Raw genomic sequence first — 14087 nt, forward strand, 5'->3', positions numbered from 1 at the left:
GCATAATGGAGCAATACAATCAGTGCAAACAGAAGCATTCTGAGCCATTTTTCAGAAGAGAAAGGGGATGGTGAAAGCTAACACAGGGATTAAAACACAAGGATTAAAATGAATGCTGTAATGGTGTTAATATTAGTGCCTATTTGCATAGATACTCTAGGTTTTAGTTTGGCTTTGGTTGCTTGGTAGGTTGGATTTTTTTTTTGGGGGGAGCGTTGATGGTGGGTGGGTGTGAGTTTCATTTTTGATTTTTTTTACTGCTGTTTTAATTTCCTCCCTTCCTCTGTTCCTGCCTTCTTCCCTTCCTCCCTTCCCTTCCCAACCATTCTCTTCCCTTCCCTCAACTTCCTGGAACTTCCCTTTCTTTCCTTTTTTTTTTTTTAAACCAAAGGCTTTTTCTTTTCTTCCTGTTGTAAACCACTGACATTTCTGTAATAGCCTTTCCTTGCAACCACTTCAGTTCTGTGCATTTCCTTGTTTTTTTCTAATTTGTATTCTCTAAAGTAAATTTACTTTCCGTGAACAGACTCTTTTCGACCTCTCTTCGTGCCCAAAGGAGCTGCTGCACCTCCTGGTCCTGCTCCTGTTGGTAAGTCTGCTTCTCAAACAATTGCAGTCACTTGGATGTGGGTCCCCAGCCAGCATCTCCCTTCATGCTGCACAGCTTCTGTCGGCAAATACAGCAATCCTTAATTGCAAACATACTGGAGCATTAAAACTAGTGCTAACAGAAGTATTGTGAGACATTTATCAGAAGGGAAAAGTGGTGGTGGAACCTAACACAGGGATTAAAATTACTGCTTCCTCCGTTGCTGAGTAGCAGGCTGATTAAAAGAGGCCGCTTGAGAGCGTGGCAACTCGGAGCAGGCAAACTGGGGCGTGGCACGGCTCCAAGGGAGTGGCACAGCAGTTTGTGTGGCAGATCGCACAGGCAGGGCAAGCAGGCAGTGTTGCAGCTTTTCTTGCTAGTAAGGTTTATTGTGTGTTGTGTGCAGTGTTTCTGTTGGTTGGTTGGTTTGGGGTTTCTGGTAGCAATGGTTTTTATGCAATCAAAAACTGTAGATAGTACAAGTGTATGTAACCAGATGGAGGTTACATACATTTCCTCTGCATTGCAGAGGAAACCTGCCTGCAGTGTGAACAGGTGAATCATTTCCTTTCACTGGTGGCCGAGCTTAGAGAGGAAGTTAAAAGACTAAGGAGTATCAGGGAAAGTGAAAGGGAAATAGATTGGTGGAGTTCTGTTGGAATCTCCCCCAGATTGGGGTGATTCTGGGTGGTGGTAAAGTCTCTCCTCCAACCCGTGCCTTCAAAGAAAGACTCAGTAGTCTTCAGTCGTCTGGTCTCAAGGTAGTTTATTGCATGTTATCTCAAGGCACACAGACTCCCTGACATTCTCTCTGACTCCTTCTCCCTCTGCGTCTCTCTCTGTCTCTCCCGCCCAAGGGGCTGGTGCCATCTTTTATATCACACATTACGTATTAAATGTTTATAGTTTTTTCCCCAGTGCCTATCACCTATATTGAACAGTGACTTTCTACTCTAAACCAATCTGTGAGTGCCAACATCACCAAGAACATGGGGAATAGGAAGAAGAAAGAAGGAGGACAGGGCACGCCCAAATCCCTCCATCTTAGAACTTCTGACCCCCATGTACAAAACTCAGACCCCTCTGTACAAGGCCTAAAACCCCCCTGTACAGCACTCAAAAATCCTACCTTTCACTTTGTGACTACTTCTATTATAATATCTAAACTTTTGTGAATTCTTGTTCTTCCTGCAAAGTTGGTAAATTGTTCCATGGGTCAAATTCAAAACCACAGGGGTTTCTGGCTGCCTGCCAGGGTCTCAGAGGCTTCTGACCTGGACCCGGAACATCCAAGAGTGTCTGAGGGACACCTTGGGTTCCGACAGAGTTCAGCCCTTCCATCCTTGAGGGAGGTCCACTAAGAATCAGAGGACTCGTATGCCTCTCACTGTTAGGCAGTAGAAGGACACCTGGTAGATGAAGGGCAGTGGAAATGGGTCCCTACTCGAGGAGGTAATAATAAAAATTCCTCCTGACCCTCACTCCCAAGCCAGGTGCCACTTCAGAATAGGTATGAACCCTGGATCTGGAGAGTCAGCCAGATGACTTAAAAGAAAATTATCTGCCCAGTGAGTCTCCCAATCTGTGAGAAGGATTACCACCTGTAACATCAAAAAGAAAAGAAGGGTAATCGTGGTGGGTGATTCCCTTCTGAGGGAAACAGAGGCCCCCGTATGTCAACCAGACCCACCCCATAGAGAGATCTGCTGCCTCCCTGGGGCCTGGTACAGGATATCACTGAGAGACTTCCCGGGCTGATTCAGCCCTCTGGTTATTACCTGCTGCTGATACTCCAGGCTGGCAGTGATGAGATTGAAAGGAGGAGTGTCAGGGCAATTGAAAGAAACTTTAGAGCACTGGGACAAGTAGTTGTACAGGGGTACAGGTAGTCTTTTCCTCAGTCCCTTTGGTGGCTGTGAGAAACAGTGAAAGAAATAGGAGAACCCACATTATCAATAAGTGGCTCAAGGGTTGCTGCCATCAGCAGAATTTTGGGTTCTTTGATCATGGGGCAACTTTTACAGCACCTGGCCTACTGGAACCACGTGGGCTCCATCTCTCTGTTAAGGCTAGAAGGTGATCTGGCAAAACTTGTTGAGACGGCTTTGAACAAGGTTTGAAGGGGGAAGGGGATGCAGTTGGGCTGTCTGGAAGCAGGCCCAAGGATGGTAAGCCTGAGATAGGAGTGAAATCAGCAGCCCAGCGGAGGTGCATGTGTACCAATGCACGCAGCATGGGTAACAAACAGGAAGAGCTGGAGGCCATGGTGCAACAGCAGAGCTATGATGTAATTGCCATCACGGAAGTGTGGTGGGATGACTCACATGGCTGGAGCACTGCACTGGATGGCTACAAGCTATCCAGAAGAGACAGAAAAGGGAGAAGAGGCAGAGGGGTGACCCTTGAAATTAGCAAGGCTTTGGATGTCACAGGTATTGAAACTAAAGACGGTGAAGTTGCCTATGGGTAAGAATTAAGGGGAAGGCCAACAAGGCTGACATCCTACCGGCAGTCTGCTATCGTCCACCCAACCAGGAAGAAGTGGTGGACAACTCATTCTATAAGCAGCCTGAGCATGTTTCTGGACCATCAGCCCTTGTTCTTGCTGGCAATTTCAACCTGCCGGACATTTGTTGGGAACTCAATACAGCTGAAAAAAGGCAGTCCAGGAAGTTTTCAGTTTGTGGAGGACAACTATTTGTCACAGCTGCTGGATGAGCCCACCAGGGGAGGGACTGTGTTAGATCTGTTATTTGCAAATAGAGATAGGCTGGTGGGAAATGTGGTGGTTGGAGACCACTTAGGGCACAGTTATCATGAAATTACAGAATTCTCACTATTTGGTGAAATCAGGAGGAACATTAATAAGACTTTCACGTTGGACTTCCAGAGGGCAGACTTCAGCCTATTCAGGAGACTTATTCAGAGAGTTCCTTGGGAAGAAGTCCTTAAAACCTTAGGAGTTCAGGAAGGGTGGGTGTGCTTCAAAACAGAGATCTTGAGGGCACAGGAACAGACTGTCTCTGTGTGCCAAAAGATGAGTTAACAGGGCAAACATCCAGCCTGGATGGGCAAGTAAGTTTTGGAGGAGCTTAGGAATAAAAAAAAAATACAGTGAATTCTGTGAATTCTTTCATTGGAATTCTGTGGGGTTCTTTCATTGGCCCCCATTTACAAGGGTATTTTTGAGTTTTGCTTTGGTGGGTTGGATTTTTTTTGTTTTGCAGAGTAGGTAGTGGGTGGGTGGGTTTTTGGTTTTTGACTTTTAAATTTTTTTTTTCTTATTTTCTACCTTTTTTTTTCTTCCAAAGTCGTCTTCCTTTAATTATGTTGTAAAGCATTAACTTATTTTATTCATATTTTCTTGTAAACATAACCATTTCAGGTCTGTGCATTTCCCTGCATTTAAAATTTACCTCCTCTGAAGTAAATTTGCTATCTCTGAACAGATATTTTTCGGGATAACGTTGCACCCAAAGCACCCCGTACACCTGCTACTCCTGTTCCTGCTCCTGCTGGTAAGTCTGCTTTTTAGGCAATTATTGTCACAGGGATGTGGGTTCCTAGCCAGCATCTTCCTTCATGCTGTGCAGCTTCTGTAGGCAAATACAACAATAATTAATTGAAAACATAATGGAGCATTAAAATAGTGCAAACAGAAATGTTGTGATACTTTTTAAAGGAGTGAAAGGGGATGGTGAAATCTAAGACAGGGATTTAAATTATTACTGGAATGTTTTTTCTATTGGCCCCTATTTCCTTGAGGGTGTTTTTTTTGGTTTTTGTTTAGGTTTGGATGCTTGGTTGCTTGTACTATTTTGGTTTTGGGGAGTGGTTGAGATGGGTGTGTGGGTGTTTGCTTTTTGATTTTTTCCTTTTATTTCAACTCTTCATTGTTTTCTTTCCTTTGTTTTTAATAACAAAAGGGTTTTTCATTTATTTCTGTTATAAACTATTAACAGCTGGTAACAGCCTTTCCTGTCAACCATAACCTTTTCCAATCTGTGCATTTCCTTGGTTTTTAAATCTTACTTTTACTCAACAGATATTTTTCAGCCTTACATTTCACCCCAAGCAGCTGGTACACTGCCAGCTCCTGCTCCTGCTCCCGCTCCTGTTGGTAAGTCTCTTTTTGAAGCAATTGTAGTCCCTGGGATGTGGGTTCCTAGGCAGCATCTCCCTGCATGCTGCACAGCTGCTGTAGGCAAAGGTGACAACACTTAATTGTAATGATAATGGAACAATACAATTAACGCAAAGAGCAATATTAGAAGATACTCTTCAGAAGAGAAAGGGGATGGTGGAAGCTAACACAGGGATTAAAATTACTGCCGGACTTTTTTTTTTATAATGGGTCCTTCATTTGCTTAGATATTTTTGATATTAGTCCGGGTTTAGCTGCTTGTTTGGTTGGATTATTTTTGGTTTTGCAGGGTGATGGTGGTGAGTGAGTGGGTGTTTGATTATTGGTTTTTGTCTTTCACTACTTCTTTTAATAGCTTTGGGGTTTTTTAGATTTTTCTTTTAATAATCAAAGGGTTTTTCCTTTCTTTCTGTTATAAATCATTAACATTTTTGTAATAGACTTTCCTTTCAAGAATAATCCTTTCAGTTCTATGTATTTCCTTGGTTTTTAAGACTTACTTTTCTGAGCAGATAGTTTTCAGCCTCTCATTTTACCCCAAGCAGCCAGTGCACCTCCTGCTCCTACTCCTGCTCCTGATGGTAGGTCTGCTTTTCAAGAAATCATAGTCTCTTGGATGGGGGTCCCTAAGCAGCATCTCCCTTCCTGCTGAACAGCTTCTGTAGGCAAATGGAACAATACTTGATTTTCAACATAATGGAGCAAAAAAACTAATGCAAACAGAAATGTTGTAATACTTTTTTTCAGAAGAGAAAAGGGATGGTGAAAGCTAACACAGGGATTAAAATTACTACTGTAATTTTTTTTCTATTGGTCCCTATTTGCTTTTATTGATGCTTTTGATTTTATTTTGGGTTTGGTTGCTTGGCTGGTTGAATCTTTTGGTTTTGGGGAGTGGTGGGGGTTGGTGGGTGTTTGGTTTTTAATTTTTTTCTTTTATTTCTTCTTTCTATTTCTTTAATTTTTTTTTTAAGTGAAGACTTTTTCCTTTCATTATGTTATACACCATTAACTTTTTAAAATTGTCTTTCAACCATAACCATTTCAGTTCTGTGCATTTCCCTGTGTTTTTTAAATTTACCTTCTCTGAAGTACATTTCCTTTCTGGGAACAGGTACTTTTCAGCCTCTTTTTTCACTCCGAGCAGCCGGTAAACCCACTGCTCCTCCTTTTCCTTATGATGGTAAGTCTGCTTTTCATGCAATTGCAGTCACTCGGACATGAGTTCAGAGCCAGCATCTCCCTTCATGATGCACAGCTTCTGTAGGCAAATACAACAATACTTAATGCATTTCCTTGCATTCCATTTTTAAAAAAATTACTTCCTCTGAAGTAAATTTACTTTCTCTGAACAGAATCTTTTTGGCGTCACTTTGAACCCCAATCAGCTGGTACCTTGTACTATGTACTAGTTTGAAAACTAACCAGCACGCGATTCCAAGTCAGAACTACGCTTTAATAGGACAATTAAAATAAAGGCATGAAACACTGGCCTAAAGAGTCAGGATACAACCTGACACCCTGTTGGTCAGGGTAGTGGTAGCAGTCTGATTAAATGGTGGCTGCAGTCCCGCTGAAGTGATAGATGTGGTTCTGTTGAAGTAGTGATCCTGTAGAAGGGTCTGGTCTTCCTCTGACAATCCAGTGGTGGTTATGTAGCTCTTGTCCTCTGGAAATCCAGTCAATAAGGTTGTTCTGGTGTTCCAATTCTCAGATTATTTCCAGGTAGAATGCTTGGTTCTCCCCATTGGGCAGAGCATCTCACAATGCGATGATGTAATTTTATGGGTGATGCAGTGAGGCCTAGATGGCCCATTGGCTGACACAGGCCCCTGGAGGGAGTTGTCAGGCATGAGTCATGGAGAGGATAAAGAATACTGCCCCATTTCTCTTAACAGCTGACATTGATGGCAATAGAATACATATCTCTGGGTTACATCTTACATGATACCCTAAGACATTGAAGTAAATTAACTTTTCTCTGAACAGACTCATTTCAGCGTCGCATTGAACCCCAAGAAACTGGTACACCTCATACTCCTGCTCCTGATGGTAAGTCTCCTTTTCAAGCAATCTCAGGCATTTGGATGTGGGTTCAGAGCCAGCTTCTCCCTTCATGCTGCACAGCTTCTGCAGAAAAATTAAACAATACTTCATTGTAAACATAATGGAGCAGTAACACTACTGCTAATATTTTGAAATAGCCATTTCTTGCAACCATTAACCTTTCAGTTCTCTGCCTTTCCTTGCTTTTTAAAATTTACCTCCTCTGAAGTAATTTTACTTTCTCTGATCAGACTCTTTTTGGCTTCCTGTTTCATCTGAAGCAGCTTGTGCACCTCCTGCACCGGCTCATGCTCATGATGGTAAGTCTGCTTGTCAAGCAATTGCAGTCACTTGGATGTGGGTTCCTAGCCAGCATCTCCCTTCATGCTGCACAGCTTCTGTAGGCAAACACAGCAACACTTAATTGCAAACATTATGAAACAGTAAAACTGGTACTAACAGCAAATTGTGAGATTTTCTCAGAAGAGAAAGAGGATGGTGAAAGCTAACACAGGGATTAAAATTACAGCTAAAAGCTTCTTTTTTCCTAATGGTCTCCATTTGCTTGGACATATTTGGTTGTAGTTTGGGTTTGGTAGCTTGGTTGGTTGGAGTCTTGGTTTTGGGGAGTGATAGTGGGTGTGTGTTTTGTTTATGGTTGTTTTTTTGTTTTGTTTTGGTTTTTTTTCCTATTTCAAATTTCTTTCTTACTTTGTTTTTTTTTTTAACCAAAGATTTTTCCTTCCTATATGTTACAAACCAATATTTGTAACGGCCTTTCCTTGCCACCACAACCATTTCAGTGCTGTGCATTTCCTTGTTTCTTAAAATGAAAACATGTTTTAGATTGAAAATTACTTTCTCTGCATAGGATCTTTTTGGGGTCGAATTGGACCCCAGCTAGCCAGAACACCTCCAGCACATGCTCGTGACAGTGATGGTAAGTCTCCTCTTCAAGCAATTGCAGTCACTTGGATGTGGGTTTTTCCTAGCCAGCATCTCCCTTCATGCTGCACAGCTTCAGTAGGCAAATACAGCAATACTTACATGTCAGCATAATGGAGCAATACAATCAGTGCAAACAGAAGCATTCTGAGCCATTTTTCAGAAGAGAAAGGGGATGGTGAAAGCTAACACAGGGATTAAAACACAAGGATTAAAATGAATGCTGTAATGGTGTTAATATTAGTGCCTATTTGCATAGATACTCTAGGTTTTAGTTTGGCTTTGGTTGCTTGGTACGTTGCTTTTTTTTTTTTTTGTTTTGGGTGTGTTGGTGGTGGGAGGGTATGTGTTTCGTTTTTGCTTATGCTTTATTCTAATTTTTTATTTCTTCCTTCCTGCCTTCCTTCCTCTCTCCCTCCCTCCCTCCCTTTCCTCCTTTTCCTCCCTTTCCTTTTTTTATCCCTTTCCCCTTCCCTTTCCCCTTCCCTTAAATTCTGTGAACTTACCTTCCCTGAACTTCCCTTCCCTTCTTTCCCCTTTTTTTCCAAAGGCTTTTTCACTTCTTTTTGTTATAAACCACTGACATTTCTCTAATAGCCTTTCCTTGCAACCATAACCCCTTCAGTTCTGTGCATTTCCTTGCTTTTTTTCAATTTCACTTTTGAAAAAGTAAACTCTCTGAAGTAAATTTACTTTCCGTGAACAGACTCTTTTCGACCTCTCTTCGTGCCCAAAGGAGCTGCTGCACCTCCTGGTCCTGAAAGTGATGGTAAGTCTGCTTCTCAAACAATTGCAGTCACTTGGATGTGGGTCCCCAGCCAGCATCTCCCTTCATGCTGCACAGCATCTGTAGGCAAATACAACAATCCTTAATTGCAAACATACTGGAGCATTAAAACTAGTGCTAAACGGAAATATTCTGAGACACCGATCAGAAGGGAAAAGGGGGACTGAATGCTAACACAGGGATTAAAATCAATACTCTGTTGTTTTTTTTTTTTTTCTACTGGTCCCCATTTGTTTCATGGTTTTTGTTTTTTTTTTTTTTTCTTGGTTGGTTGGTTAGATTTTTTTTTAGTTTTGTGGAGTAGCAGTAGTGGGTGGGTATTTGGTTTTTGATCTTTAATTTTTTTTTTCAAATTTTCTCTTTTTTTTTTTTGCCAAATATATCCTCTTTTAATAATGTTATTTACCATTAAGGTTTTAAAAATCTTCTCTTGCCAGCATAACAATTTCAGTTCTGTGCATTTCCCTGCATTTAAAACTTACCTCATCTGAAGTAAATTTGCTATCTCTGAACAGATATTTTTCGGGTTAGCTTTGCTCCTAAAGCACCCCGTACACCTGCTACTCCTGTTCCTGCTCCTGCTGGTAAGTCTGCTTTTTAGGCAATTATTGTCACAGGGATGTGGGTTCCTAGCCAGCATCTTCCTTCATGCTGTGCAGCTTCTGTAGGCAAATACAACAACATTAGATTGTAAACGTAATGGAGCATTAAAATAGTGCAAACAGATATGTGATATTTTTCAAAGAGAAAGGGTAGAGTGAAACCTAATGCTAATTTTTAGCAATAAAACAGGGATTTAAATTATTACTGGAATGAATTTTCTATTGATCCCAATTACCTTGCGGGTTATTTTGGTTTTAGTTTGGGTTTGGATGCTTGGTTGCTTACACTTTTTTGGATTTGGGGAGTGGTGGAGGTGGGTGGGAGTTTGATTAGATTATTGAATTATTTCGTTTCTAACTTGTTTTTAATTTCTCCCTTCCCTTCCCTTCCCTTCCCTTCCCTTCCCTTCCCTTCCCTTCCTTCCCTTCCCTTCCCTTCCCTTCCCTTCCCTTCCCTTCCCTTCCCTTCCCTTCCCCCTTCCCTTCCCTTCCCTTCCCTTCCCTTCCCTTCCCTTCCCTTCCCTTCCCTTCCCTTCCCTTCCCTTCCCTTCCCTTCCCTTCCCTTCCCTTCCCTTCCCTTCCCTTCCCTTCCCTTCCCTTCCCTTCCCTTCCCTTCCCTTCCCTTCCCTTCCCTTCCCTTCCCTTCCCTTCCCTTCCCTTCCCTTCCCTTCCCTTCCCTTCCCTTCCCTTCCCTTCCCTTCCCTTCCCTTCCCTGAAACTTCCCTTCCCTTCCCTGAACCTTCCCTTCCCTTCCCTTCCCTTCCCTTCCCTTCCCTTCCCTTCCCTTCCCTTCCCTTCCCTTCCCTTCCCTTCCCTTCCCGGAACTTCCCTTCCCTTCCCGGAACTTCCCTTCCCTTCCCTTCCCTTCCTTCCCTTCCCTTCCCTTCCCGGAACTTCCCTTCCCTTCCCGGAACTTCCCTTCCCTTCCCGGAACTTCCCTTCCCTTCCCGGAACTTCCCTTCCCTTCCCGGAACTTCCCTTCCCTTCCCTTCCCGGAACTTCCCTTCCCTTCCCGGAACTTCCCGGAACTTCCCTTCCCTTCCCTTCCCGGAACTTCCCTTCCCGGAACTTCCCTTCCCGGAACTTCCCTTCCCTTCCCGGAACTTCCCTTCCCTTCCCGGAACTTCCCTTCCCTTCCCTTCCCTTCCCTTCCCTTCCCTTCCCTTCCCTTCCCTCCCTTCCCTTCCCTTCCCTTCCCGGAACTTCCCATCCCTTCCCTTCCCGGAACTTCCCATCCCTTCCCTTCCCTTCCCTTCCCTTCCCTTCCCTTCCCTTCCCTTCCCTTCCCTTCCCTTCCCTTCCCTTCCCTTCCCTTCCCTTCCCTTCCCTTCCCTTCCCTTCCCTTCCCTTCCCTTCCCTTCCCTTCCCTTCCCTTCCCTTCCCTTCCCTTCCCGGAACTTCCCTTCCCTTCCCGGAACTTCCCTTCCCTGAACTTCCCTTCCCTGAACTTCCCTTCCCTTCCCTGAACTTCCCTTCCCTTCCCGAAACTTCCCTTCCCTTCCCGGAACTTCCCTTCCCGGAACTTCCCTTCCCTTCCCTTCCCTTCCCTTCCCTTCCCTTCCCTTCCCTTCCCTCCCTTCCCTTCCCTTCCCTTCCCTTCCCTTCCCGGAACTTCCCTTCCCTTCCCTTCCCTTCCCTTCCCTTCCCTTCCCTTCCCTTCCCTTCCCTTCCCTTCCCTTCCCTTCCCTTCCCTTCCCTTCCCTTCCCTTCCCTTCCCTTCCCTTCCCTTCCCTTCCCTTCCCTTCCCTTCCCTTCCCTTCCCTTCCCTTCCCTTCCCTTCCCGGAACTTCCCTTCCCTTCCCTTCCCTTCCCTTCCCTTCCCTTCCCTTCCCGGAACTTCCCTTCCCGGAACTTCCCTTCCCTGAACTTCCCTTCCCTTCCCGAAACTTCCCTTCCCTTCCCGGAACTTCCCTTCCCGGAACTTCCCTTCTTTTTGTAATAACCACATGTTTTTTCCTTTCTTTCTGTTATAAACCATTAACATTTTGTCATAGCCTTTCCTGTCAACCATAACCATTTCCAATCTGTGCATTTCCTTGGTTTTTAAATCTTACTTTTACTCAACAGATATTTTTCAGCCTTACATTTCACCCCAAGCAGCTGGTACACTGCCAGCTCCTGCTCCTGCTCCCGCTCCTGTTGGTAAGTCTCTTTTTGAAGCAATTGTAGTCCCTGGGATGTGGGTTCCTAGGCAGCATCTCCCTGCATGCTGCACAGCTGCTGTAGGCAAAGGTGACAACACTTAATTGTAATGATAATGGAACAATACAATTAACGCAAAGAGCAATATTAGAAGATACTCTTCAGAAGAGAAAGGGGATGGTGGAAGCTAACACAGGGATTAAAATTACTGCCGGACTTTTTTTTTTATAATGGGTCCTTCATTTGCTTAGATATTTTTGATATTAGTCCGGGTTTAGCTGCTTGTTTGGTTGGATTATTTTTGGTTTGCAGGGTGATGGTGGTGAGTGAGTGGGTGTTTGATTATTGGTTTTTGTCTTTCACTACTTCTTTTAATAGCTTTGGGGTTTTTTAGATTTTTCTTTTAATAATCAAAGGGTTTTTCCTTTCTTTCTGTTATAAATCATTAACATTTTTGTAATAGACTTTCCTTTCAAGAATAATCCTTTCAGTTCTATGTATTTCCTTGGTTTTTAAGACTTACTTTTCTGAGCAGATAGTTTTCAGCCTCTCATTTTACCCCAAGCAGCCAGTGCACCTCCTGCTCCTACTCCTGCTCCTGATGGTAGGTCTGCTTTTCAAGAAATCATAGTCTCTTGGATGGGGGTCCCTAAGCAGCATCTCCCTTCCTGCTGAACAGCTTCTGTAGGCAAATGGAACAATACTTGATTTTCAACATAATAAAGCAAAAAAACTAGTGCAAACGGAAATGTTGTGATACATTTTCAGAAGAGAAAGAGAATGGTGAAAGCCAGTAGAGGGATTCAAATTATTACTTTAATAATTTTTTCCATTGGTCCCTATTTGTTTGGAAAATTTTTTGTTTCAGTTTGGTTTTGGTTGATTGGTTAGTTGGATTTATTGGTTTTGGGGAGTGGTGGGTGTTGGTATGGTGTTTTATTTTTGAATGTTGACTTTAATTCTTTTACTCTTTTCTCTTTTTCCTTTTCTTTTTCCTACTAAAGGCATTTATATTCTTTCTGTGATACATCATTAACCTTTTTTGTAATAGCCTTTCCTTGAAACTGTAACCATAACCATTTCAGTTCCTTGTATTTCCTTGCTTTTAAAAATTTACCATCTCTGAAGTAAATTTACTTTCTCTGAACAGAATCTTTTCAGCTTCTCCTTGTACTCCAAGGACCTAGTACACCTCATAGTCCTGCTCCTGATGGTAAGTCTGCTTTGCAAGTAATTGTAGTCACTTCGGTGTGGGTTCTTAGCCAGCATCTCTGTTCATCCTGTTCAGCTTCAGTAGGCAAATACAACAAATAGTTAAGGGTAAATATAATGTAGCAATAAAATTAGTTCTAAAATTAGTTCTGAGATTTGGTTCAGAAGAGAAAGGGATGGTGAAAGCTAACAGAGGGATTAAAATAACTTCTGCAATTTTTTTCTATATGTCCTTATTTGCTTGTATACTTTTGGTTTTAGTTTGGCTTGGGTTGACTGGTTAGTTGGCTTCTTGTTGGTTTTGGAAAGGAGTGATGGGTGGGTGGGTTTTTTTCTATTATGGGTTTTTAAATTACAATCATATTTATTTTCCTTCTTGTATCTTACTCTTACTAAAGGTTTTTTACTTTCTTTCTCTTTAAAATCATTAATGTTTTTATAATTGCATATCTTTGCAACCATATATATTTTTGTTCCGTGCATTACCTTGGTTTTTCAAATTCACCTTTCTGACATATATTTACATTCTCTGAACAGAATCCTTCCAGCTTCTATTTGTACCCAGAGAAACCAGTACACCTCTTAGTCCTGCTACTGATGGTAAGTCTGCTTTTCAAGTAATTATAGTCACTTGGATGTGGGTTCCTAGGCAGCATCTCCTCTCAGACTGCACAAGTCATGTAGGCAAATACAAAAACACTTTAGTATAATGACAACGGAGCAATACATCTAGTGCAAACAGGAATGTTCTGAGACATTTTTCAGAAGAGAACGTGGTGTTGTAACTAACACAGGAGTTGAAATATTTGTCAGGGAGGCTGCAGATGAAGTTTGTTTCCATGAGTAAAAAAATCCCACAGATTTGGAATTATAATTATGAGGTGTAAAACATGTCTGTAAGTATATGTAGAACTTCAAATGAAGTGCTATTCTGACAATTCCTAGGGCAGGATACTGGTGCTAATGTCCATTGTCCATTAAACATAAATACATAGTATTCAGGTGCCATGTCTTTCAAATAAGCACTTAACAGAAGGAGCAAACAGTTCTAAATACTACACATAAATACCCTTGTGAGAGGTATTTAACAACAAATGTAGATTCTCTCTTGATTTGTTTTTTATTCTTTTGCTTATTTCAGGAAGCTGGGGAGAGCCAGGACACAGAACCTACATTGATTCTAGGACTGACACCACCTCCGGTGTGGCAACCTACAGAACCTCTACTGTGTTTGGAAGTGATACAACATCCAGTGTGACACCCTACAGAACCTATACTGTGTCTGGAAGCGACATTCCCTCCAGTGTGACACCCTACAGAACCTATACTGTGTCTGGAAGTGACGTTCCCTCCAGTGTGACACCCTACAGAACCTATACTGTGTCTGGAAGTGACGTTCCCTCCAGTGTGACACCCTACAGAACCTATACTGTGTCTGGAAGTGACGTTCCCTCCAGTGTGACACCCTACAGAACCTATACTGTGTCTGGAAGCGACGTATCCTCCGGTGTGTCACCCTACAGAACCTATACTGTCTGGAATCAACATAGCCTTTCCTTCCAACCATAACCATTTCTGTTCTCTGCATTTCCTTGCTTTTTAAATTTTACCCGTTCTGAA

General features: G+C 42.7%; 1 protein-coding gene across 10 annotated transcripts in view; it reads left to right on the plus strand.

Moving 5' to 3' along the window:
* LOC128782197 (mucin-2-like) overlaps positions 1-14087 on the plus strand; it is a 77757-nt gene that overhangs the window by 44219 nt on the left and 19451 nt on the right. For 4 of the 10 annotated variants that reach the window (XM_053932419.1, XM_053932425.1, XM_053932422.1 and 1 more), the window contains exons 27-41: positions 527-589; positions 4039-4107; positions 4635-4709; positions 5276-5314; positions 5848-5916; positions 6723-6785; positions 7031-7099; positions 7651-7719; positions 8431-8493; positions 9027-9095; positions 11181-11255; positions 11821-11859; positions 12406-12468; positions 13005-13067; positions 13609-13974. In XM_053932419.1, the coding sequence (XP_053788394.1) occupies positions 527-589; positions 4039-4107; positions 4635-4709; positions 5276-5314; positions 5848-5916; positions 6723-6785; positions 7031-7099; positions 7651-7719; positions 8431-8493; positions 9027-9095; positions 11181-11255; positions 11821-11859; positions 12406-12468; positions 13005-13067; positions 13609-13974 (1254 nt within the window). Of the gene's footprint in view, positions 1-526; positions 590-4038; positions 4108-4634; positions 4710-5245; positions 5315-5847; positions 5917-6722; positions 6786-7030; positions 7100-7650; positions 7720-8430; positions 8494-9026; positions 9096-11180; positions 11256-11820; positions 11860-12405; positions 12469-13004; positions 13068-13608; positions 13975-14087 lie in introns of all 10 variants that reach the window. The other 6 variants (XM_053932421.1, XM_053932420.1, XM_053932424.1 and 3 more) reach the window with 6 other exon arrangements.

This window comes from Vidua chalybeata, chromosome Z (genome assembly GCF_026979565.1).
Source record: "Vidua chalybeata isolate OUT-0048 chromosome Z, bVidCha1 merged haplotype, whole genome shotgun sequence".
Taxonomy (NCBI): Eukaryota; Metazoa; Chordata; class Aves; order Passeriformes; family Viduidae; genus Vidua; species Vidua chalybeata.